General features: G+C 38.2%; 1 protein-coding gene across 2 annotated transcripts in view; it reads right to left on the reverse strand.

The window, feature by feature from the left end:
* Nucleotides 1–1,916: 1,916 nt before the first annotated feature.
* The window catches only part of LOC149319200 (ephrin-B2-like), a 64,057-nt gene continuing 37,990 nt past the window's right edge, over nucleotides 1,917–27,983 (reverse strand). The window contains exons 3-5 of one of the 2 annotated variants that reach the window (XM_089511252.1): nucleotides 8,130–8,222; nucleotides 7,206–7,319; nucleotides 1,917–5,694 (exon numbers count right to left, since the gene is read on the reverse strand). In XM_089511252.1, coding sequence (XP_089367378.1) covers nucleotides 5,312–5,694; nucleotides 7,206–7,319; nucleotides 8,130–8,222 — 590 coding nt within the window. In that variant the 3' untranslated portion in view covers nucleotides 1,917–5,311. The remainder of the gene's footprint in view (nucleotides 5,695–7,205; nucleotides 7,320–8,129; nucleotides 8,223–27,983) is intronic. The other variant, XM_089511253.1, reaches the window with a different exon arrangement.

Here is a 27,983-nt window from a genome sequence, read left to right on the forward strand (position 1 = left end):
CAAAATGGCCTTAAGTACCCATTTCCAATGAAAAAAAGATGAAATAAAATGGCTATAATTTTGAAAACCCTGCTAGCTATGGGAGGACAATGCTTTTATTTGGTTCCGTTGGTGGTTTTACCTGGGATAATAATGGAGTACTATGGCAGTATTTGTGTTTGAGTTTTAGACTGGCACACTGGGAGATGAAAGTTCAAATCCCTTCTCAGCTATGGCAAACCCCCTCTGAAAAAAATCTTGCTAACAAAACCCTTGTAGAATGTTGCCATAAGTTGGAGTTATCCTGAAGACACATAACAACAGGGAATTATGAACATATTACCCACAGAGGCTTGCACCAATAGTAAAATGAAATGCAAATATAACAAAAGCTTCTCTGTTTGGTTGTTGTCACTTTTTTAAACTTCAGTGGCAAAAACAGATGGGACAAATTATGCCTACCAACCCATCTGTCCAAGGTAGTACCAGCTGGCATGTCAGTATGGTGGTGAATCTGCCCAGATTTCATCTACACATTAATGGAGCTATCCAATGTATTGAATCTCTTGGAAGTAGATTATAGTCAGCCCTTCTTATACACGGATTTTTTATACACGGATTTAAGCATACACAGTTTGAAAATGTTCCAAAAAAGTATAAATTTACCTTGATTTTCCATTTTTATAAGGGACACCATCTTGCTTTGTCATTATATGTAATGGGGCTTGAGCATACATGGATTTTGTTATACACGGGAGATCTTGGAACCAAACCCCAGCGTATAACAAGGGTCCACTGTAAATCTCTTAGCTATGTTCTTTAAAGTTCAGACTAAACCTAGAGTTAATTTACCATTCCAGTGACTAGTCATGGACCATGTGCCCTGTGGCCCTGGTCAGACAAAAATGTCCATTAGGGGACCTTTCTGCAAATAGCAGAAGAAATTATTAGGCCACCATGCCGTCCTCTTTAGAAGGAATTCCATAAATTAATTGGATCAGGGTACATTAAAATGGCTTCTATTATGGAGAGTCAACACTTTTTTTTTTTGTCTAGATTCTCTGTTAGTGAGCCAACATTTGATTATGTAAGTCCAGGGATGGGTGAAGTTATGTTGCTGGGGCAAAAAGAAATGAGTTTGCATTATTATTCTGCATCTATAAGATGTGGCAGTGGGGATGGGTGGGACTAAACCTTTGGAGGATACATACTAAGTGAAATATAACTGGGAAAGAGCTATATAAAGAGATCTTGTAGCACCTTTGAGACTAACGGAAAGAAAGAAATTGGCAGCATGAGCTTTCGTAGACTTCAGTCTATTTCCTCAGATGCATTTGGTGGAGTGGAAGTCAAATACATCTGAGGAAGTAGACTGAAGTCTACAAAAGCTCATGCTGCCAATTTCTTTCTTTCCGTTAGTCTCAAAGGTGCTACAAGATCTCTCTATGTACTGATTCTATAGACTAACACAGCTATATCTTTGAATTCTATGACTGGGGAAAAGGCTGTGGTTCTTCAGTGGTCTAAATTTAGTTATTCTAAAGATGATGGCCAAATTTGTCTCTTTTTGTTTTTTCTACTTATTGGATTGAGTTGACCCAGCAAGAGGCTTTTTGCTCTGTGCCCCAAAGAATGAACAAGAAAAACTGCAACAGAGCCATTATCTGCTGACAAATGTCCTTGAGATTAAGTGTAGGTTAAAATACAATATCGCATTGTGGCACTGACCCTTGTTCTACCAAATCTTAACTGAAAAACTATGTAACTCATCATCCTGAACACTGAATAGATTTTTACCTTTGTTTGGGGTGGGCAGAGAAGGTGACAGCCTCAACGCCTGGATACAAACAGTAAAAATGGAAGTAGGGACAGAGGAATGGTTTGGGGGTGGGAAAGAAACATCCATAGAAGGCAACATTTCCATAGGAAAAAAATATTTTATTTTTTTTTAAAAGAATGAATTCAGTTTGAAACAGAAGTGGAATGTGATCTTCATAGATTTCATTTTCTGGAAGGGGCTAACTGCAATGTAGAACAAAAGCAGATTTCAAAATCTATGACAGTCTAGTTTTTTTAAAAAAAGGAAAGAAAAATTATTTATAACTCAAACATAATACTGTGTTACTTACAAACTGGACAAAGGAATTCTTAAATAAATATTCATGGTACACAATTACAGCACAAATATGCAGCAATTTGGCAACCTTTTTTATACCTTATCCTTTTTTTTCCTGGATACTGTGCAAAGGGGAATGACACGGCCTTTAAACAAGCTGTAGCTAAATACATAGCAAAAGTCAGATTTTATACAAAACATCTCGCTTAGACTTTATAAAAAACCAATGTTGCTCTATATACACAATCCGGTTAAGAAAAGATGTTTATTCTCATTTCCATGTGTATTTTTATTTTATATTTATTTTAAAAAGGTGAATAAGGCTACTGTAACACCCCAAATCCATATACAGTAAATCTGAACGTATTTACAGCATCTTCTCTCTTAGACATCATGGTGAAAATTTCAAAAAAGTTAGGTGGTCAAGGGGTAAACACAAGCAAGGCATTTACAGTAACTTTTCAAAGCTGAACCAAACACCAACTAAAGGTACAGTTGGTTAGATTGTCATTATTCTGCACAAGACACAACACAGATACACGGGGGTCTTCTCCCCCCCTCCCCAATCAGTTCTAGGCTGCTCTTCATTGATTTGTCCACTATCCTCTCTCCCAGGTTTAGAACATAATCAGAATGTAACCAACCAACTAAATAATATTCTAAAGAGGGGGGAATCAAGCCCATCTATTTTTCCCTTCCCCCCAAATAAAATCTTAATAACTTAGAAGAAAAACCTTGCATGGGTGGATTCACAGAGAAGGCGGCTTTAGGAAAGAACTGCATCTGTATTGTAGTTAGTTACCATGGTAACTTCCCACATAAACCTTGCTTCTTCTCCGCTCTCCCCTTCCCTCCCCTCCGTCTCTCCTTCTTGGACCAACATCATTTTCAGGTTCAGGAAATACAGAGAGTAATCATTTCTATGACAGTACATCTTTGCACGTGCTCAGTGGAAGCCTGAGACCCTTAAAATGCTGTAGTTCCATGTCCTTTCCAGTCCAGAAAGTGAAGTGTTGCTATGGGAACGGGACTATGTGAAAAGACATCTATTTTGCATAGCACATAAAAAAGTAGATTTATTCCCCCCGGGATATGGAGAGATTGGAGGCAGGACAACCACCATACTTCAAGCAGAAAACTTGATATCGAAACTCTCCTACTTGTCACCAACTCAAATACGCCATCTCATAAGGCAAGGGACAGAAAGGCAGAAACAAACAAAAACAGAACTAAAAACCCACAGCAGAATATTTTGTTGCTAAAATACATGACACAGTTACACTGACTTCATGATTCGGAGGAAGGGGTCATATTTCCTATTCTACTACTTATGCAAGACAGCTTAGAGGGCTTGGTTATTTTTGCATTTCCTCTCTGTATTGTCCTTTTTGGAGCAAAGCTATTCCCCCACCCACCCAGTAGTTACACTGTTGTTTTGCTTAATAATGCTGACACAATTGTGGATTGATTTCATTGTCACAGATGAATTTCACATCTTCTGGTATAGATTCTGTGCAATCTCAATATATAGATATATATTAGTAATCATAACAAAATCTGCTACTTATATCCCTTGGGTTCTATACACCTATTATAAATAAGTCACACCTTACTTCCTCCACTCTTGTGTCTAAATGTGTTGCATCTTTATGGACCATGCAGTTTACCCTATGTGCTTTAACTCTGAAAGAGACAACCCTAGTAGCAGCAGTGTCTAGGACACGTTTACCTCGAAAATGCACTGCCAGAAACCAGAGTGTTAAAAGGCTTGGTTGGAGGAAAAAGGAAAATCCTGATCAGTTTTTAGAGATGTGAATGCCTGTGTGTGTGTATATATGTGTTTGTGTGTATGTGCGTGTGTGCATAAGTGATGGAATCATAGCCCTCTTCACTGTTAAGCTTGTGATTTTGTTCCATGTCAGATGCTACTGTTTCCTTAAACATTTTCCCTGTGAATAGATAAATGTGATAAGTATAGCAGCTGAATCTGCTTTTTTTTTAAAAAAAAAACAAATGTCATTTGAAGCAGACAATGATTTTGCTACAGCTAGATCAAAGCTGTGCATCTTATTGCTGGTACAGTACCACAGCAGTCCTGCCCTAATATATCACCACTGGCCTTCTACTGTCTTGTATTCTAGGCACATTCACCTACTTATACTCTTCGTTCTACTTTGAGAGAGAGAAAAACTATTTTCTCTTGCAAGTTACTATTGGAGAATAACCTTGGCATCCTTCCAGTGCAGACCTGAATCAGCTGCTTGTGTTGCTGTGTCTCAGATGCTGCTTACAACTCCAGATGTCAAAGTGATATGCTACCTAAACTGTTTGGCTTTGTCCAGTTGATACTCCAGAGGCTGTAGCATTCTATCAGACCTTTCCCCCCCTCCCTCTCTGTCTCTGAGCACCCTTTACCTTATATTCTTGACTTTACTGACAAGCTAGCTTTTTTGGCTAGAAGATTCCCTTTGTAGCAAGCCCAGGTTCTCCCAAAGCATTAACCATTCAAGTGAGGCTGCTATCGTAAACAGATGGAGTATGAAATGGTAAACAAAAACAAAACAAACAAAAAAGCCCACACAAACAACCCCCCCTCTACACACACACATTTTAATCTTCCCAACAGTGATGCAGGATGTGGCATGAAAGAATTCTGAATTGAAGGATGCCAGAGTGCTACCCAATTAAAGTAAAATGCAACAGGGACTGACTAAAAGCAAGAAAATGATCAAAAGTCTTACTTAAAAGCCAAGGTCTGTATAACAAATCCTTAAGCGCTACAAGAAAAGCGCACACACAAAGTCACAGGGCTGCATTTCAAGCTTGATGACTTAAGACTTCTTTCCCAGAATGCCGAAAACCATTAGCATCTGTGAGTTGCTCCATCTTCCCTGGGCTTTTTATACGTGCCTGAACGCCTGCAGCACATGGCTTAGAAGGTGATGAACAGCAATTGGTATGGGGATCTTCTATGTAAATTCTTCCAGCTTCCAAGGAAATGCTTGTTCACCGAGGCAGGAATTCTACAGACTAGAGAAGGTGTCCATCTTGAAATCGCTCTCTGTCATCAGGGTGGGACTTGCTGTTCTCTCCACTGCACCCGTGGTCCAGTGGTTATAGCAGAGGGGCTCACCACCCCAAACCCCACCCTCCATGTCATGGATAACATTTGACAGGAGAGAGAGAGTTTCCAAAGGTACCACCACTGAGTGTTCATCAGACCTTGTAATAAATGTTTGCTGGACTCTGGGGGGGCATCTCCTGAACAATGTACACTGGATGTCCATAGTCACCACTGACTTTTTCATAATGTGGGCAAAAAACATTATCTGCAGTCCTCAGAGGAATGATAATGTCACTGGGTTCAGACCCATTGTTGTTCCCACTGCGTTTTGGGGTGGCTAATGTACTAAGTGACAGAGCTGTCGTGTGCTGCGGTGAATGCTTCCTGTGTCTCCTTCGATACTTCAACAAGAGAACCACCAGAGTGATGATGATGATGAGGAATATAATGGACCCTGAAGCTATCCCTGCAAATAAGGCCACCTCTGAACCAAGGATACTGGAATGTCCAGCTTTGTTCCCATCTGAGTTTGGACCTAAAATTAAAAGTGGGGTGGGACAAGAGGGAGAAAGAGAAAACAGATCTAAGTTCAACATGAACACTGTTCCATCTTCACTTTGTAGTTCTGAAAGATTTAACTGTCAAGCTGACTTTGGCAAACCAATTACCCTGCAAGATAGCACAGCACAGCCGGTCAAGCCCAGCCATTCCTATTAAGCAAGATTCTGTGCGTCTGTTGCTCTCTCTTTTTATGTTGCTCCCAAAACACACTGTGTTCTTTCCATCTATCATCACCCATCAGCAGAAAGGACTGGCATTGACAAGGGAGCCCTTTGATACACACTACTTCTTAACAGATGTTGCTCAGTTCAAGATAGCTAATGGGGATGAAATAGGAATTCAGGACTCACTATTGCCCTGCCACTTTCTTTCTTTCTCTTTTTTGTCCAGAGACCAAGTTGAATTAAACTCTTAGCAATATTTGTACTTGCCCTTCCTAGAGAGTCTCTTTTAGTTACAGATCAGAAGAAATTAGAGGAAAAGAGAAGGAACAGAACACGTTTGAGGGCTATGTATATATCACTTTTGTTGTTTTTTTAAGATATATTTTTAAATTATGGATCAGGTTAAATATGAAATGGAGTATCAGATTTTGTCCTAATTTCATTTATTTTGTGTCTAATCCTTCAGAATTTATGTTTTCAGAAGCTTCAGTAAATCTAACCTAGCTAACCTCATACCCAGAGTTTGGAAACAGGAAAGAATGTATTCAGTGCCACTGTGTTAAGTACCCTAGAACTAAGGTTAAGTATGCTTAACTATGTGCTGGATTACAACCATAAATGATCATTAAGCCACCTTTTCCTGAAAGCTAGCTCTTACAGTTAGAAAACACATTTAGAGCAAAGCCTATTTCCAACAAATCAATAATATTCTTACTTGGAGCCATCAAGCTTCTATGAAATGCAAATGAAGAGAGAGGGGCTTGCTTTTGCAAAAAGGTAATAATTTTTGACCTCCCATATTAGTGCTCACTTGTTTTCTCTCACTACATCAATGTTTATTTTTATTAATGAATAAACTCTTTGTGTGCAATCCCAGGGTCCATGGGCAAATGCCCCAGGATACTCCAGATCTCCCCCTCCATGGGTGGAGAGGATGGAGACCACTGGGGAGGTTTTCTCTTAACTAAAGATAGGAAGCGCTGCTTCCCAAACCCAAACCTCCAAATACCACTGGAACTAAGAAGAAGGACTATGCCTGCTATAAGACTGGAATGGTCCCACTATCCCTTCCACTGAAACCAATACAGGGGAAGCTTGAAAAAAAGAGAGACACAAAACAGGACAAAAAGAACAAAAGCCACACTGCCACATTTTCCACCATGTGTGGCACAAGCCCTAAAGTGCTTAGGAAATCCTCATTCATCTGTCATAGAGTCCCAGCCCCACGTCCCGCCAACTGGCCATTGCTCTGTTAAACAAAATGTATGTGAAGTAGCCTAGTAAATAACCTCATCCAAGATTTAAAAGCTCTCCTGTTTACCTGCATGATCCTTTACAAAGGGACTTGTTGTGGAGCTTTTCCCGTTGGTACCAGCTTCCTGTTCCGGGCGTTTAGTTGGATCAGCATTATTGGGGGACCCACCAGAATTGGGAACTGAAAGAACACAAATGATTCACTACAAACTAACAATAATGTGCTTTATAAGCCGGTTATCAATTATCATGCGGCATGAATGGCTTTGAACAGTAGATCCTTTATGCAGGAGGAGGAGATAAGAGAATGTAATTTTCTACTTTAAAACAAGCCAAAATAACCCAACCCCAAACACCCAAAACACTATGTATGTAGTTATTTCACAGATTTAAATTGTAAAGCTATCAGCAGAAAATGAAGGGGATTTCTGAAACTAGCAAAAAAAACCTTTGCAGATGACATTTCGATGTAGTCAAGCCAGCTGATAGACTACTAAACCAACCTCTTAATTAGAAATATTTTTTTTCCAAAAGAAAAAAAAATCTAGACAATAGGTTATCTGTATATGAGAGAAGGCCAGTGAACAAAACCTTCTTCTTTCACTGAAGTTTTTGTTCCAAGCAAGCTATGGAAATGTTAGCTCCCTCTCCTTTTCATTTGTCTTGAATAATTTTGAGCTATGAAACTGCACATTAATATTCAGAATACAAGAAAGAACAACCAGAGTATATGTTGTTTATGGATGACCTTTCCTTCCAAGAAGAGCTCATCAATGAAGAGATCTTATTGCATTAACTCTCTGTCAAGAACTTAGATGAAGAAAATAGGCTTTGTCTTTAGAATCAAAAGGATGATGAAGTAATAGATTTCACTATTTCACACTGTTTCACCTTATTTACAGAAGCTGAGGCACTCAAATGGGGCTCAGAGACGCATCAAAGTTGCTTAGTGGGGGGGGGGGGAGGGGGAATAGAAACAGATGGTTTTTACCTTGTCCAACTTTCATTAGGATCTTCATGGCTTTTGTCTGGCACACCCCTCCCTCCTGGTTATCCAAGCCTTCTAGGGATCCATTGGAGGTTGCTGATTGAGAAAGAAAAACAAAACATCAAGTGAAATACTTCAGGATGCCAACAGGTGCAGTCACACAAAACAAAAAGTACCTGAAAACTGATGTAATCTGTCCAAATTCTCTCCTGTTGTTCAGGTTTGGCCAGAAAAAAGCTGCAAATTGTTGACAGCCAAGAGAACAAATACAAAGCTACGTAAATCAAGCTGTGTTAATATACCTAACGCTGGAACATATTCTCAGGTTGCAAATTTATCCAGGCACTTTTCTTTCATGAACAACCATCTTGTTATTGTGCCACTAGCTGAAAGAGCAGACATTCCCTGCACTCACACTTCCACTCCCCTAAAAACTGGGAGTTGGCTGGGAAAAAACCCAAAACAAAACAAAAAAAGAGGGGGGAGTCTTGCTAGACTCAACAGAGCCAGAAACTTGCTTCCTCCTCCTTCTCCTCTCCAAGCTAGAGGTCTACAGATTAAACTAGCAAAGGTGCATTTCCAGCTCTTCACTGATACATTTCAATATCTACCAGTATATCAGTGATTTAAACCCATGTGGGTGCCCTCTCTACCTGTTGGACTGCAACTGACATAATCCTAATTTTTTTATTATTATTAAACATAAAAAGACATACATATACATATATATCAATATCTATATACACTCATATATAAGACACACATAGAAAATATGAAAAAAGAAAGTAAATTAACATAAACAACCTTTAATTAACATATATTTAAAACATATATTTGCTATACTAATATTTACTATGTTACTATACATGTATTTACTAAATTACCCTTGAAGGATTAGTAGCTTCATTCCCCCCCCCCCCCCGATTAACTCTATTCTGTTCCTTTCTATCCAAAAATATCTTACCTTACCCACTTATTTCCTTTTAGTTTCTCTCTCATTACACTCTCACCCCTCTCTTACACCTTCCTTCTACCTCTACCCCTTCCTTCTTTCTACCTACAACATGCACATATCTTCAGCTACTTTCTCTTGTCTTCTACAACATGCTAAACCTTCTGATAACATCCTCAATCTTCCAATCCTTCCACCTCATTAGTAACAACCAAAAAATAACAACACAACAACAACTTTAATTCCTTCTTAACCTTTCTTCCTAAATATTATTTTACCACATTCATTCCTCAGCATCTCCTGCTATCTTTAGTTCTTTCTCCAACTTTCTTACTCATCTACAGTATATATAAATATATACTTTTTTTAGTTGTTACAGCAAAGTATAATTTTGTTAGCTGTAGTTCCCTCTATCTTTCAATACAAATCATTGTTGTTTACCCATCAATAATAATAATAATAATAATAATAATAATAATAATTTTTATTTATATTTCCCACCTCTCCCTGCAGATCGAGACTGGATTACAACAATAAAAACAACATTACAAGTTTTAAAAAATTACAATTTCATATAAAGTACACTCAATAAAACAATAAAACCGCTATCAATACAATACATAGACTAAATCATAATTTAAAATACATATCTTTACAAATAGAGGTGGGGTATTTCTAAATCTCTTATAGCAGATTGGGTGGATAGGCCTGCCAGAAGAGATCCATTTTAAGTGCCTTCTTAAAGACATCTAAGGTGGTAATGAGACAGATCTCCTCTGGCAAGCCATTCCATAATTTAGGAGCTACAGCAGTAAATGCCCTGTGGGAAGTTGTTGTTAACCTGGTTTTTACATACTCTAATAAGTTCTTCCCGGTTGTTCGGAGAGTGTGTGGCGGACTGTGTAGGGAGAGGCGTTCCCTTAAGTAACTCAGGCGTAAGCCATGTAGGGCTTTAAAGGGAAAAACCAACACTTTGTACTGCGCCCAGAAGCTAATGGGAAGCCAGTGAAGAGATTTTAATATTGGTGTTATGTGGTCTGATCTAGATGTTCCAGTGACCAATCTGGCTGCCGCATTTTGCACCATTTGAAGCTTCTGAACTTGGTACATAAGTAGCCCCATGTACAGCGCATTACAGAAATTTAAATGAGAGATTACCAGTGCGTGTACCACTGCTTTAAGGTCCTTTTGGTCCAGGTAGGGACACAGTTGGCGTATCAGCCAAAGTTGGTACCAACCACTCCTGGCCAACATATCCACATAGGATGATAACTGTAATGATGGGCCAAGGAATACTCCCAAACTGAGAACTTGCCAGCCACAGATGCTGGTGAAACATCAGGAAGAAACTCTTCTAGAACATGGCCACATGGCCCAAAAAACCCACAAAAAACTATGAATTTTACATTTTAAAAAAATCTTAAAGTTTTACATTAACTAATGAAGTTTATTTAATGATTTGTTTAAGTGGTGACCAACACACATATTTCCAAATTATGCTTGTTACTACAGTTCCCCAGTCTGATCACCATCATGATCCCAATCCCCCAACCTCCAAAATATACCCCCAAATAGCAGGGAATACATGAGGATCATCTGAGAAATAACTGGAAAGGAAAGCTGATAGAAAGGAAGACTTGGGAAATTGCTCCTGGCAATTTAATCACCAACTGCAAAGCAGGGAGATACTGTAAAGGCCATGGAACATGCAGCCCATCAACTTAGTTCTTGGTATTTAGAATCTGCTGCAAGAATTTTGAATTTGTAAGCCACCTTTCACACACTGCACAAAAATAATGGTACTGATATTTAACAAAAAGAATGTCAAGACAACCTTAATACTGTATTGGCAATTGATTATAGCCCTATTAAATTTGATGTTAACATATTTAAATGTTCTCCCTCACTGTTAAGTCTTTCTGTCTTTCAAAGCACATTTACAACATCTGGTCATTTACTAAAATATTAGACAAAAAAAGAAAGACCATGAAGGGTTCCCATGGAGAAAAAGCAATTAAATGGCACTTCTGGCAGCAAGAAGAATCTCCTTTTCATCTAATGTAGATAGGGGCCCATAAGTTTTCTCTTTCTTTAGTTATTCCACATCTTTCCTTCGGGAGTTTTTTTAAAATGTACCTTACATACATTTCCTATTTCCTTCAACCGCCTGTACTCTCTATTTTCACTGTGTCTTCCCAACCCCATGTTGATATTTTTCTTTCTCTAATCTTCTCACTAGCTGCAAAAACTATGAACTTTTTCCTTCCCTTTGATCTACTTCTTGCTTTTGTTCTACTTCTCCCTCCTTCTGGGTGTAACATAATTCCTCACTACATGAATTTCCCTTCTTGTGGCTCCCCCTGTATTTAGCTTAAACCGAAAGGTTTACACCACCAACTCTGTTTCTCCATCTCGTAGAAAAGTTGTCAGACAAATTTCACCTCTTCATTCTCCAACTTTGTGTCTGTCCTTTTTTGGGTTAATTTAGTGAAAAAAATAGATCCAGCGTGTATATCTGCACTGTAACACTGAGAAAATAATGGAGATGTATAGTTTTGTTTTGTTGACACCTGTTTCTCCCTCCCCCAGAGAAAAGAAAATCAATACTAAGATGCAGTTTTGGACATAAATCAAATGCACCTTTTTTGCTGTGTTCTTTATGACCTCTTTGCTTCTGCCCTTGTGCCTGAACACTGGCTAACAGTATACAGAAATAGCAAAAGTGAACTTCAGTAAAGAAGACAGCTAATAAACAGTGACCATTTTGGTCTTCTTAGTGCTGAACTACAGAAATTCACCTTCCTTCAGCTACCTTTCTCTGATTAAAATGTAATAGCGTCAGAGTGCAGCCAATGTCATTCTGCTGTGCAAAAATAAAATAAAATAACTTGCACGCAATAGGAATGCAGCCTAAACAAGCCACAGCGTAATTTCTGTATGACAGCAAAGACAGCTGAACAAGGAACCCAAAATGACTCTGGCTGAAAGAATATAGAAGTGTTATTATACCACTGCATTCTGTAAGGATCTCAACCAGCCTTGCTTTCTTAGAATCAAAGTTTTAATGCTGGTATTGCAGAAATAGCTGCTAAAACATTTCAATATAATTTACAATGGAGAAACACTATGATTGGAATAATCGTGAAGTTTTGGCAATTAATTTTGCTATGAAAATCCCTTCTGCCAACAACTGGCCAATAAAACTTCTCCACTAGAGGAGTCAGCACCTCCTTCTGGAGCCAGTTTTCTCAGATGCCATCACAGAAATCTGGCTTTTTTTGTTCCTGTTAAAGTACCCCTTTTCTTTCTTTCTTTTCTTTTTTCTTTCTTTTTTTTTTAGATTTGGGATTTTTAGACTAACAATACTGATAATCTCCTGAATTGGTTGGATTCCTCATTAATTTTAATTTTATGGTGCTGCCCCTTTAGCATATTCCGTACCAGGGAAGGATACTTTGCTTATTTATTTTTACCAGGGGTGTGTGTGTGTGTGTGTGTTATGTGCCTTCAAGTAGTTTCCGACTTATGGCGACACCAAGGCAAACCTATTGTAGGGTTGTTGTTTTTTTGGCAAGGTTAGTTTAAAGGAGGTTTGCCATTACCTTCTCCTGAGGCTGAGAACATGTGACTAGCCCAAGTGGGTTTCGTGGCAGAGATGGGAATCAAATCCTGGTCTCCAGAGTCATAGTCACATTCAGGGTCATAATCACACTCAAACCACTACGACATCCTGGCTATCTTTTACCAGATACAGGGGAACAATTTTGGTTTTCTCACTTGATTATCAGTGAACTAGAAGTCAGAATGAGCTTTTTCATACGCCCCTGATTGTTGCTAAAACATGAGTATGCAAACATCAAACAAGAAATCAAGTACAACATATTCTGCATCTCTCAGTATATGATTTGCAACCTCACCATATTCTTCAGTGTTTATCCTTTAATAAAGAATATAGGTTTATCTTTAAAAAGATGCGGTCCAACATCAAAGTCCTCCAAAGCCATGGATCACCTGCGTGGCCTTGGACAATTCATTCTCTCTCAGATATTGCAATGGAAGGCTTAGAACAGCGGTGATCTTCAAGCACACTTTGGCTTGGTTGGATCTACTCTTATTTTTTATTTTTTTTAAATAAAATCTCAAGATCCAACCAGAACCAGATGAAAGAGACCTACATCTTGCAGACAGGCCCCAAGTCTAAAAAAGAAATGCATTTATGTTTCATATACACCTTATACACATAGCCTGAAGGTAATTTTAAAAAATATTTTTAATAATTTTGTGAATCAATCAAATGTACACTGTATACACTGAAACATCAGAAAGCAAAGATGCCACTATCTCATCTACCTATGAACGTTTCAGATTTTGGAGCATTTCATATTTCATATTTCATAGGAATGCTCAACCTGTACTACACAACTTGTGACTCATCAGGCCAAAAGTAACTTAATATTGATGTGATACTAAACTGCTTTTTAAAGTGCTTTCAATGTGCTCTGTATTTTTTATTATTATTTTAGTATTTTGGATGGTTTATATGCTGCCTTCAGTGCTTCATATTAAAGAAGGAAGTCAGGATATTTATTTTAAATCTATGTATGAATCCCAGCCCATAGGGAGTCCTATAAACTTTCAGTTTTGCTGGCTATATAAGAATGGGAAACACCTACACACTTAGCTGTTGGTCTGTGGTCAGCATGATGAGTCAGATATTGTGAAGGTCTAATCTATGTAACATGTTCTTATCACTGAGGTTTTATATTATCTCAGTGTCCTAACCCAACATTAACCCTAAATTACTGGAATTATAATTCTGAAAATAAAGCAAGATTGAAATAATCATAAAGTATATTTTAAACATGGATTGTCTCTTAAGAGATCTGCTAGATTTACTTGGCTAAAATATCCAGTATATGTTTTACCTTAGATAGAAAATCATACTTTAAAAGCAGCAGAAATCCCATAAATCAGCATTTGATTTGTCACATTTATATCCTTCAAAAACTGGGCAACTTCTTCTGTTCATAGAGTGAAATGAATTTCACTCTAAATTCAGAGGAAAAGAATCAGTGAGACAGACAAAAAGAGTTTCTGGGTTATGATTTTTATACAGTCCCTGTGGAGTGGAAGTAATATTACATTAATACATCTTCATTTGATTGTTATTACTCTGCCTCCCAGGAGGCTAAGCCACTGCCTGAATCTTGGCTGTTTTCAACCTATCAAGTTAGTCACATTGCTCTAATCAGATGGAGAATTAAGCTGTTGGATTTGTGCCTAGATAGAGCCTTTCATTCACAAAGAGATTAAAAATGAAGACAAACACACAGACATACACTTTCTCCAAAAATCATCCCCCCTTCTAAACCAAATACATTTTAAAAGCATGGAAATGTCACTGGAATGAAACCAAACAGATAAACAATCAGTTATAAGCTACTGTTTGAGGTTCCTGATGCAAATGCCCACTTCAACCACAACTCCAAATAATTCAAATAATCTGTTCAATTTGCACTAAACATGAATATATGATCCACTCTATGTTCTGAATAACTCAAAGAGGGTATGTAGAAATGGGCAAAAGCGAATACTGGAAAGCTTCTCTGTGTTTCCTGGAAAGACAGGATTGCCTGGTATGGGGAAAGGCCAGCTTTGAACTCTTTTAATTGTTTGATGTTGGAATCCGCTTTGATTCCTTTGTGAAAAAGCAGAATATAAATTATTATTATTATTATTCTAACTAATCCAGTATATTTTCTATTACCAAATATGTGATGGACCTTTCACTTAATATTATCCAAAATGAAATGGAGAGGAATTTGTACAGGAGGTGGTTAAGGAGAGACAGAAGTGCCACTAGAAAGTCCACTAGCAATCCTGAAAAATTGCCACATGAATTTTCTGTTAGGATTGGTCAATAGTTCTCAACAGTAGATCTTCCTTATATCTTCTGGGTGGCTAAAATGGGGACAGGCAAAGTCCTGGGGCCCTCCTGATTCCCCATGTTGCTCTTTTTGCTGGCAAAAAGGGAGATGAACGACTATATTTCAGAGGAAGGTACTGGCTAAACCACTTCTAAGTTTTCCTTGCTTAAGAAAACCCTATGAAATTCATGGGATCACCATAAATTGACATGTGAGTCAAAGGCACACATACAAATTGCCTCCCCATTCACTATTAAAAATACCCAGTTTCTGACAATAGTTGAGTTCCTATCACTTGTGAGTTGTTGTTTTTTTTTTCTTTTTAATGTATTTTAACCATTTATGTGGCTCCCAGAAGATGCTGGGATAGAAAACTAGTCTCTGTACCAAAGAAAAGGCTAGAAGACATGGCATGCCTTTATCCTCCACACACTCCTGGTTAATTTAGGTTTGGTAAGTATGAGAAGAAACAACAAAAACTGTAGTTTAAATAAGACACTATGGAAGAAAAAGCCAAGACTGAGTGCAGGAAGTAATGGGCCCAAGGGCAGTTTGCTTCTCTAAACATATGACATGAGACAGCAGACTGGATTGCTCACTGTGGTGTTCCTCACCTAATCTCTACCTATATTCTGGTATTTGCATACTACCACCAACAAAACAACAACAGCAACAAATATACAAAAAACAACAACAACTATACCAATAAACCAGTCACTTTCTTTTAAAGGAAGCCATACTGCACTCTAGAAGTTTTCACTGCACAGAGATGTGGAGTGAACATAATTATAAACATTTGGCACAGTTAGTTTTAAATTCTCCTTCACTGCTCCTTTCATTTCTAATTCCTGTGGCTATGAAATGTTATATAGTTCTGAAAGAGAGAACTTGGTAATCTCATTTCTGAGAAGTTATTACCTTCAGTAAACTCTGGAATATAGAGAACACCCCAATTTGGGTATAATCCTAAATTATAAATCATTGTTATGGAGCTCTAATTCATAGGTTTTCCTTTCTCCCATAGCACAGCTGCAAGAAAAGTGGACACTTCTCTTCCGTTTTAAACTAACAGCAATTAGTACATTTCTTCCCCCCCCCCCCCACCTCTTTCCTTCCTCCTTTTTATCCAGGTAACCTGGTTTAGAGACAGAAGCCTATTTTGAACCATGGTTTACAATCTTGGCTTGTTTCTAGAAACCACAGTTATATACCCAATGATAAATTGTAGCTAACTGGAATAAAGAACTAAAGGCTTCAGACTTCCTACTCAGAATGTCATGATAGCTAGGAAACGAAAGGGAACCATTGTTTTGTTTCAAACCATAGTTTTGGACATAATGATAAATGTAAAAAAAAATAAAATGCTGATCACCTCTTCGTGACTACGTCCAAGGAGGGAAGGGAAGGGAAGGGAGGACTACACAAACTGAGGGTCACACATATAAAACCACAGGAGATTATATACATGATATCCCGATGTGTTAGATGTGCGTTTAACCCGTCAATGACAGATATTATTGCATTCCCTGTAGGCAGCCCATATGTGGCCCACATGCAGCCCATATTCAACCCAGGCTTATCCCAGTTTCTCAAGAGCGGAATTTTCTTGAAAAGCCATGGGATAAGCCTGGGTTGTATACAGGCTGTCTACAGGGAATGAGGTAAGATCCATCACTGACAGGTTAAACATGCATCTATCCCATTAGAATAGTTCTGTGTGATAATCTCCATAGTTACAAGACTCAGGAAGTAAGGCTAGTAGTATGCATTCATTTTTAAGAGAGGAAAAAGGTACTTGTAAAGAGTTCTCCATGGTCCAATCATCATGCTATCCTGAACTCATTCTGTCTGATTTCTGAAGATCAGATCTGACAAATACTTGGATGCGGCACAGGTAATATCAAGAATCTCCAGGTAGGATTAGGGCAGAATCCTGGAGATTTTCTCACAGCCAGAGTTTAATATGCTAGGATAAAAGGACCAATACTCTGTTTCCACTGTGGGTGGTTTGAGTGTTGGACTAGACCCTGGAAACCAGGGTTTGAATACTGGCTATGCCATGGAAACCCACTGGGTGATTTTGGGCAAGTTACACACTCTCAGCCTGAGAGGAAAGCAATGGCAAACCCCTTCTGCAGTGGTGTCACAAGGGGGGGGGGGGTGCAAACCACACCAGGTGACAACCTAAGGAGGGATGACACCACTGCTCCTCAAACACCTACCTTTTGGGAGAAACTATTTTCTTTAAAAACATCACATTTTAACCAAATCTTCACTATGTATCTGTAAATACATTCAGGTTGTGTGTGATATTGTAATTTAAAGTTATAATTTTAATTTTGCTGGTTGTTTATGTCACAACTAATAGCATTTCATTCAGCAGTATATGGGAATTATGGTTTATAAGTAACATTAGTGCAAAAAAGCATCGCTAAGGATTCTGTTTAGCGTGAAATGGGAAAAGATCAATGGATAGGGTGACACCATGAGTCACTGCACTGGGTAACACCAACCCTAGTGACTCCACTGCCCCTCTCTGAAGAAACTTGCCAAGAAAACCCCCATGATACGATCACTGTAAGTAAAAAACAAACTGAAGGCACACCACCACCACAACCAAGTCTAACTAGGTATTATGGAAGCTTTCTATGTTCACATGTACTATTCCTTTATTCTACTACTATTGCTGAACAAACAGGCTTTTGAAAACTAGAGAAGAGGCAGAAGTAAAGTGAGTGTACATATCACAAGCAGTTCTTATTTTTTCAATAGTTTTGCAGAGGCTAAGTCTTCCCTGAGGTTAGTTTGCATTGGTCAGTAAGGATGGATACTATGAAATCAAAGGAGCTGCAGCAAGGTCAAATGTCTCCTCTTGGGTGATCAAGCATAGAGACAGGCAGGCTGCCATCCTCCACTCACTTCGCCTCATTGCCTTCAGTGGGATTACAACAAACTGGTATGCAGAGAACTGTCAAGCCCATCCCAGGACTCCTTCGGAAACAGTAAAGCTCATTACTGGAAGCTCTACTTTCAGAAATTAAGGTTCTTAAAAGTTAAGAAGCCTGCAAATGTGAGCTATTATTCAACTTTCTCCAAATACTCTCCTTAAAAGACAGATAAGCAACCAAAAAAAAAAAAATCCTAAAAGTAAAGTATATGTGGTTGGGGGGTTGGGGAGAAATAGCTAAAGCTTTAGATCCAGCAATAGCAGTAATAACTATTCTTGATGCAAAGCTGTGTTTGATCTAATGTGAATTCACAGGATTATCGAGTACATGGCCTTTAAAAAAAAATAGAAGGAAATGTGCTTGCCACAGGATTGCATGTCTGTTCTGTGGCTCCTGCCAGTTGTTTCTGCCTTCATTAAATGCCTTCCTTGGTAAAGCGTTAAGTAATTACTACTCCTTACAAATATGTTATCTAATTTTACAAGACAGCTTTTAAAAACACCCAGACCCACAGGAAAGAAACCCACAAATCAAGGTGCTTGTTTCTGGAACAGCTAGAAACTGCACATAAAGCAGCTGTGGTGATCTAAGCAAGTGCTTTAATTAAATGGTATTAAATTTGGTATTTTACACATGAAGCCCCTGATCACAGAGCTTCAAGAGTTTGGAATATGTAGAAGAACCTCTCATGGAAGGTTCAAAGCACAGAAGCCCCACTGTTACTAGACTTGTTGATCTGTGACAAATTTACTCTGGGAATTTATTCATATTCTTTTAACTAACAAGGAGGAGAAAGTGGGGAGGAAACAACAAAATCCCTTTTAAATGATCACTAATACGTGATTTATGGAGATTTGCAATGTTAGAGAGAGTAAGTAATCCAAATATCAGCCCTGAAATGTGTATCTATTTTTGATTTAACTACTGCCAGCCCTCCATATTTGTGGGTTTGACTTTTGTGGATTTGATTAATACATTTTGACTAGAATATCTAGGTCCTCCAGTATGACTCTATGGTCAACTTCCACCAAAAGTCACACTGAATCATTCTAGAGATTCCCAGAGAGAACACTTCTTTAAGCATTAGTACCGTATATACTTGACTATAAGTTGAAATTTATGCCCCAAAATTGATCCTAAATTTTTGAGTAGACTTATATAAGGGTCAATACATCAGTAGTGCTTAGAAAGGTCCTAAAGCAAGCAAGCCTGGTGCCCCAATCTCCACTGAACACCAATTCCTTACCCCTCCAGTCTGTTTTGCAAGCCTTTGCTTCCTATTGGGAAAACTCCCCATTTAAAAACGCTTCTCTCTCTCTGGTCCATTTTGCAAGCCTTTGCTTCCTATCGGAAAAACTCCCCATTTAAATCCACTTGCTTCAATCTCTGGTCCATTTTGCAAGCCCTGGCTTCCTATGGAAAAACCTCTCCATTTAGTTCCACTTGCTTCTCTCTCTGGTCCGTTTTGCGAGCCCTGGCTTCCTATGGAAAAAAACTCCCCATTTAAATACACTTGCTTTTTTCTCTAGTCTGTTTTGCAATCCCTTGCATCATATGGGAAGAACTCTTCATTTAAACCCACTTGCTTCTCTCCCTGGTCCCTTTTGCAAGACCTGGCTTCCTATAAAAAAAAAAAAAACCTCTCAATTTAAAACCATCTCTCCAGTCCCCTTTGCAATACCTTGCTTCCTATGGAAACAACTCTCCATTTAAATCCACTTGCTTCCTTTCTCAATCCAATGTTAAAATCTCTCCTGCAGCACCTTGGAATCAGTTGGGAGAGGTCCAGAGAAGGAGAAGGGACAGAAGTGATATTTCTCCCTTTCACGAGTAAATACAGTAGGTCCCCCAGGAGAATTCAATATCCAGCAGATGTTGACCAAAGAGTTGCACTGTAGGCCCTAGAGAGATGTTCTCTCAGGTAAAAAAAAGAAAGGTGTTTTTTTTATTTGCAGTTTTCCCACTTTCATGGTGATCCTGTGTCCCTAATCCCAGCAAATGTGAAGGGCCCACTGTACTGCCACTTGATGAGGTTATTTTGCAACCACCCCAGCAGCTCAGAAGGCTTCCTATTCCCTAGCAACTTCCATGCAGTATGGACAAGCCATCAAGTTTTCGAGGCCAGAATCCTTTCATTATAGCAGAACCCAGCCAAAGCTAATTATTTCCTCACTACCTCTGCATCTGCCAACCTCTTTTTTCTTCATTCCTTTTCCTTGTGTATTTCTTTCTTCTTTTTTAAAATGTCAACCTACAGTCAGGATATACCACTTTAAATATTTAATCTGTAGAAAGGTTCAGTATTTTATATGCACGCATTTATTCCAGAATAAAAGCCTACCTACGTTTTGAGGGGTAAATGTTGCACATCCTTCCCTTGACTTTGCCAGCATGGACATGTGAAAATAAACTCATGAGCCTGCTTCTTGCAACCGCTCCACACATTCACTCTCAACATAGTGGGAACATAGGGTTGCACCAGCCGAAGCCCTACCCCAGCTTCAATGCATTGCAGCTAAATTGGGGGGTGGGGGGCAGTTTCAGAGTTTGGCAAAACTGGGGAGGTTTGGACAGTGGCTTCACGTGCCAGAAAGGGCACATGTGCTATGGGTTTGCAACACAGCCCCATAGTAACCCTGGAAATACAGTAATTTTCAGATCTCAGTAACCTTCCGCATAAATTTGTTATCTATAACTCAAAAAAAATGGTGTTTTTTAAAAATCACAATCCCTCACTGAACACTAGAAATCCCAAGGAAGCTTAAGGTTCTGGTTAACTCTGGTTGAGAAACTCTGGACTAGACCCTTCACTTGAAATACACAGAACTCATATATGACCAAAATAGAACAGGAACACATGGAACATTCACTGGAAGAAGGCCAACACAGAATCTCTTTCAGTCACTTCTGGTAGATTTTCTGCCTTCAAACTCCCTCTTCTTCATTCAGCAGCAGACAGCAGCAGGCTTTTATTTTGGAATAAATACATGTATATAAAATACTGAACCATTCTACGGATTAAATATTTAAAACAGTAAATCCTGACTGTAGGTTGACATTTTAAAAAAGAAATACACAAGGAAGCGGTATGAAGAAAAAATGAGGTTGGCCAAGGTGATGAGGAAGTCACCACATGCAAGGAGAAGGAACAAGTTATATTCATTTATGCCAGCGATTAGGTTTCCACTGCACATAGAACAATCATGCATGAATCCAACCTTTTTTTTTTTTTTTTTGGAACCCTGGAATTCAGCCCCTCCACAGTAAAAGGGACATGCTTCCTTTCTATGTATTACAGTAAAGCATAATAGATGATAAATTACCTAGGGCACAGCCTACAAAGACACAGTGCTCCTGCACGACTATTTCTATAAAAGAACAATAACCACATGCAAAGACAACAAATATTAATTGGAGACTGCAAAAGCAATGGAGCTTGTTGCTTAAGGCTCCCTGCCACCTTTTCTCTTGCATGGCCCATGGTATCCTAAATGCCCTCTTTATTCAATATGATCTTAAATTGCTAAAAGACAGACTCTTTTAGGCAACTTAACTATGCAAATGTTTCATTATGGCTGAGAACTTTCTGCAGCACTGAGTTAGCGTGTTCTCCCCACCAAGTACAGTGCGTCCGCATTATACATGGGCGCGCCATACACGGCTTCCAGCATACACTGGAAGCCTGTACCAGAAGAAGCCTGGGCACGCTCGGAAGAAGTAATGGGGGGTGTGCCCTGCGGTGTGCCACGGGCACAAGCCCCATTGCTTCTAATGGGGCTCCAACATACGCGTTTTTTCTTTATGCAGGGGATGGGGCGGGCAGAACGGATCCCCATGTAAAGAAAGGGTGCACTGTATTGGTCATAGCATTTTTTAAAAAAAAAAAAAAGAATAGCTTTTCAAGATACAGAAGGAAGAAAAAGCAGAAATGTGTTAACAATGAAAGATAGTGCTGCACAACTCCCATGACAGTTAACACTCAAGTTTGCTGTTTCTACAGTGGTTTTGGATACAAGTAAACCTGTACAGAACAAAGGAAGGAAGGAAGGAACCCAACTAGTCACACAGATATTGGCTGTGAGGCATGTATGGAAAAACATGGAGAAAGAGTTCCAAAAAGATGGGGAAAACATTTCCCAGTATCTTCAGTATTTTTCCCCTTAAACATTCAACCAAACAAAATAGATTAGCATTTGATTTGCATGTGTTCTTGTCATAGAAAAATGTCTACCACAACATAACACAGGAAGATATTGTCCATTGACTTAGAGATACAGCCTAATAATTTCTGTCTGCCATCTCAAACATTCTTACCATTTGTTACTCAGTCCCTTGTTTGAGAAAGGTTAGAATTTAAAATTCCTACTGGGGATGGGAAAATATAACAAACTCCTTGTGCAGTCTACTGTCACTAATTGCATGCAATGATATTAATGACCCAGTAATTGCTATAAGAGTGGCACTGAAGTGGAAAACATCATCTTGAGGCAGGGTTCATCTCTAGGTGGTAGGACATCACCATTGACTGAGTTAATGCCTAGTGACATTTTAGAATATAACACTACAGACGAGAAAATGTGCCACTCACACAGCTCTAATGGCTTAGATGGACATGATGTTATTTGCTGTGACCGCAGAGAGTGCAACGGTAACCCCAATGAAGTGACACAGTCAGGATTTGCCCTACAGATGAACCTCATTTCTTTCAGGGGAGACAGTCTCTACTATAACAATCCTGTGCAATTTTCCACATGTTTGCTTCAATAAAAGAATACCTTCATCTCCTCTTTTTACTTTTAACACAAACAGAAGTATGCTTTATTGAACAACACACAAAGCTATTTGCCATTGTCTATTACAAAAATTATTCGGCATTTTAAATCTCCAGATCAGATACAAAGCCTATAGGAAGTTTTAACATCATTATTATTTTAATATACTGTTGTTTACATCCAAAGTAATACACATAATTATATTAAGATCCAGGTTTGCTAATGGGAATCTTGCTAAACCACGGATGTCTGAGTTACCAGTTGTTTTTAAATGAAAAAAAATTGACCACTCTTTCCCATCCTAGCAGGCAAGAAGACCAACCCCAGTTCTTCAACACACTGATAGCTTATGAGTTGGTATAAGGATTACTGAGTAAAAACATACTGTTTTAAAAGCCTCAAAGCCCTGGCAAAATAAACAGTGTGGTAACCAAGGCAAAGGAACTGGCAAAACTACTTCTGGGTATTTATTGCCTTAGATAAGTGTATGAAATTCATGGGTTGCCACAAGTCAACAAGTGATTTGAAAGCACATACATATACACAACCAAAGCAAACTTTCCTGAATATATAAGTCAGTTATGAACATAAGGCCTTCATTCTCACACAGTCAAATCTTCAAGATATTTCCTACCAAAGCTAGGAGGTACAGCCTCCAAAAAAGTAACTTTCCTAAGCCATAATTCACACGCAAGACAGTTTCGATAAACTTTAAGTTACATACACATAACACAACCTATGGATATTTCATATTGATTTTGCCCATTACACAAACAATGTTGATTGTCATATAATCCATATCGTCATAATATGTAGATATCTTTACCTTGGGGATCAGAATAATAGGCACTCTAACCCCCAATAAAATGTATCAAGAATACATGCTAACACTTTGAGCTCTTTGCAAAAGTGATATCTCCCAATAGAGAGAGGGCAACTCTATGCAAAGAAGATAAAGTGAAAGAAGAAGCATAAGAGATTATTGCATTGCTTTTTCTCCAATCTGGGCAGGGGCTGGTCTAGGACCATGTGTTATCACACAACTTCGTGCCCAGATCAGAACCATCCCGCACCCGATCGGAACATCTCCCATTATTTTGCTAAGAATGGAAAAGAAACATTTTAGCTAAGTACGGGAGAAGTCCCGATCTGGCATGGGATGGTAACAATCTGAGCACAGAGCTCTGTGATAAGACATGGTGTCCCAGCCCGGTCTCAGCCAGTGCCCAGTTCGGGAAAAGACAGCCAGTGTGATAATCTCCACAGCCATTTACTCACTAAAATTTCAACATATACTACATACAATCGGCCCTTCTTATACATGGATTTTTTATACATGGATTCAAGAATCCACAGTTTGAAAATGTTCAAAAAAAGTATGCATTTCAAATATCAAACCTTGATTTTCCATTTTTTATAACTGACACCATTTTGCTATGTCATTATATTTAATGGGACTTGAGCATGCACGGATTTTGTTATCCACAGGGGATCTTGGAACCAAACCCCAGTTTATAACAAGGGTCCACTGTATGTAGTTTCCTTTGCTGATTTCTTGATCCACCACTGGAGCCTTAGAAACACTTTCCCAGACTGAGCTATGAGTAACATGTGCAATGACAAATGTGTCAACAGCATGGTCAAAATTTCATGAAAATCAATCATGCAATTGGGAAAGTGGGGACTCAATGGGAACATCTTTCCTCTGTTTAAGGGGAAAGTGGACATATGCCTCTCCATCTCTCTCAAACAATTGGCACTATCAAAATGGATATTGAAAATAATTTGCTGTGGGACAAATTAGATATTGTTACATACACATTTCCTTGCGCACAAGACACCATTTATTCCTTTGCACTTCAGGCTATACAAACATAAACTAAGGTTATATAATACAGTAATGCCAACATATGCACCAGAAATATAGGAAGAAAGCAATTTGCACACAATAGCAGAGTATGTATTTGAAGTAAAAATGATCAGTGGCACTCTTCCCAATTTTTCAACCATTTCTATTATGGTGTAGAAATGCAGAGAAAAACAAAGTATACATCCCCAGTTCTTATGTCAGGGTTAGTTCTGAAAAAGTGGCTCGGGGGCGGGGGGACGGGACACAGCATCCAGTAATTTCCCTTACTCTTGGAATAAAACTTGCTTTAGTCACTGTACAATATGAAACATAAATGAAATGAATCGGTAGTGAAGTAAATATAAAACTGCAGAAACTATAGATGAGGTTTGCTCTTATGCTTATGGTGTACATGCGGTCATCCCATCTGTACCATTAAATATATATTTGCCTTTTGCCTACTTGTATCTATAGAGGAAAAATTAAGCACTTTTCCAAAATATATTATACTACTCATTTAAATTTATTCTGTCTCTTCTTTAATGGGCCTATTTTCAGCAGGATGCAAATGACTCCCTTTGATTTAATGAGAGTTCTTCAAATCCCACAGCAAGAGGAAAAGGGCCTTGGGGCACTCATTTTGCAGAGTTTTACACTAGTAGTTAACTTTACACATGGGAGTAGTCCTACTTAAGTCACAGAGATGCTTTATATACATAAAATTAAACCTCTGGGTGTAAGCCTTTGTAACACAGTGGCTTAAGTTATTTATTATGTTTAAAGCATTTTAGTTCATTTAATGTTAATCTGCATAATGAATATATAAAAGCTCCTTTAACAGAGAAATGGCTTTTCTTTATGGTATTTTTTTCACTTGGTATTGTTAAATCATTTACAGAGCAGACTGTGTGCATAACTGTGTGTGTGTGTAGAAAACGAGTTGGGGAAAGTGGAATGCTATAAATAAACAGGAGCTGGAAATATTCAGCTTCACATTATAAAATATTTAAATCATTTCAATCTGAGCAATTCCTAAACAATTCCTCTTCTCTTTTAAGTAATCACTTCTCTTTTCCTCTCTATTTTCAAGTCTAGTACACACCAGGGAGGAAACCTTCCCATTTTGCTCACTAGCTCCCACCCATTATAAAGGAAAGCCATCTTAAGCTCTCATTTGCTACCCTCGAGAATAAAGAATTGGTACTCAGATTTCCTGATGTAGTACCTTTTTGCCTAGTTTTAAATGAGATCAACTGCCAACATTGCCTAGGTAATGGCACTGAATATGAACAAAGACCATTTCCAATAGCCATATTAGTGAGTTTACAAGTCCCATGTGGACTAGGGAAAAACACCCCAGTGAACTGAAACCCCATTAGCTCTACCAACTCTGTACACAGACAAGAATCATAAGCTCAGTAAATGCCGTTTTCTCCCCCATTTCAATCCTTTTATTTGTATGATTTATATTTATTTCAAAAAGATGAACTGCAAACAAGAGTCTCTTTAAAAGATTCTGTGATAGAACTTCCCATATCTTCTTAGAATAAAAGGAATTGAGGGTAATTTGTTTAGCTTTCTGAGGACACAGTGAGGAAAAGGACAAAGAATGTATTTTGCCTATGGTCAGCAAAAAATTGCTTGCTGAAAGAAATGCAAGTTAAAGCCAAAAATCTACAATTTTTATAAGTTAAACTTCATTTATTTAAAACAAAAGATACAAAAATAAAGAATGTTCCTGTATCAAAACATGATAAAGCACGGAAAGCATACTAAGACTAAAAATGAAAAATAAAAAGAATCAGGAGAAATAGACATGGGTTTAGGCAAACATTCTGTCTTTGCAACCTAGACATGGTGCTGCTGTTCTTTTTTTAAATAATAATAATTTTTATTGAGATTTCATCTTAAAATACAATAATTACATAAACAATTTAACAGAACGTTGACATAACAAAGATGACAATACAAATACAAACAAATATTCAATAAATAAAATAGTGACTTCCAAACCTAGAGCAGTGCTTGTATTTCCCCCCTAACTAAATGTTCTCTACTTTAAATTTCTCTGCATATAGCTCAGTTTTTGTCTAAGATGTCAATAACACATATCTCAAGTGTTTGATTGGAAGATTTATATTGGAGGATTTTGTGTGTGTGTGTGTGTGTGTGTGTGTGTGTGTGTGTGTGTGTGTGTGTGTTTCAAAATAATTTTCATCCATTTATCCAATTCTCTAGACATTTATTACAAATATGTTTTTTAATTTATTTATTGGTTTGCTTATATGACTCATGAAATAAATATCGTATTAGCAACCTTAATAAAGCAGAATAGTAAAGAAAAAATCTTTATATTAATATTAATACAGGTGCTGCTATTCTTTATAAATATTATTTATAAATGTGTAGAAATACATTTTTAGAATATATAGTATATGTATTAGCAAAAGTGTATCTGTGACTTTTCTTTGTTATTAAGCCACAAAATGGATAGACTAACTTATTTAGAATTAGGAAACATTTTATTTTATTTTTATCTCAGGGACAGGATTAGTTTTCTTGTGTAATCCAACCCACCATTGATTTCATTAACAAGTTAAATACTTTGTACATTTTATTACTATTTTATATTGCCTTGAAATCTTCAGATGCAAGCAGATTATAAGTATCTGTCAATATCAGAAACTATCTTTTTTGATTACCATTTGCCCTTGGCAACAGAAGTGTTGAACCTTCCAGTTTAGATTCATTATTTTAAAATGAAAAAGCAAATGTTAGCATTCAGAAGGCACAACATGGGGTAAGCTACTTGCCTTCAAGAACTACAGGTCCCCTGATATAGTGACAACATCCAAAAGGAAGCAAAACTGATCTAGCGATTGTTTTGCCCTGGGTGGGTTGCCTGTTTCTATTTCTGTTACAAGCCTTGCCCAGATAGGAAGAAAAATACTCATTTGATCACTGGACATGTGGTTCTTAAGATGCCTGGTGAACACAAACACCACTGGACTAAAATAGTTTGCATTGTTTTCGTCTTGAGTTGTGAAATACTCCTGTCTCCAATTTTAGTTAGGATATGATGATGCAGATACAGTCTGTTCAGAAGATATTTTGTTTCAATGCTCCCACTCCTCAATCATACCCAAGTCTCCCAAAAATCATTTCACGGTCTCTTGTCACCCTTAACCTGCAACCCTGAAGTTTATCGCACCGGGTTCTCGGCCCGGCCTGGCAGGAAACGGAAACGAGTGGGGGACGGATTTTACCGCACACACCCGTCCCTCACTCGATCCGTTCCCCCTCTCTTCCCTGCCCTTTCCGTTCCAGAGGGAACACTTTTTGAGAACTGTTCAGAACAGTTCTCAAAAATTTCCCCCTCTGGAACAGATTAAGAACGGAAGAGAGGGGG

Source organism: Sceloporus occidentalis, unplaced genomic scaffold (assembly GCF_023333645.1).
Source record: "Sceloporus occidentalis isolate IW3139 unplaced genomic scaffold, rSceOcc1.0.p SCAF_2, whole genome shotgun sequence".
Taxonomy (NCBI): Eukaryota; Metazoa; Chordata; class Lepidosauria; order Squamata; family Phrynosomatidae; genus Sceloporus; species Sceloporus occidentalis.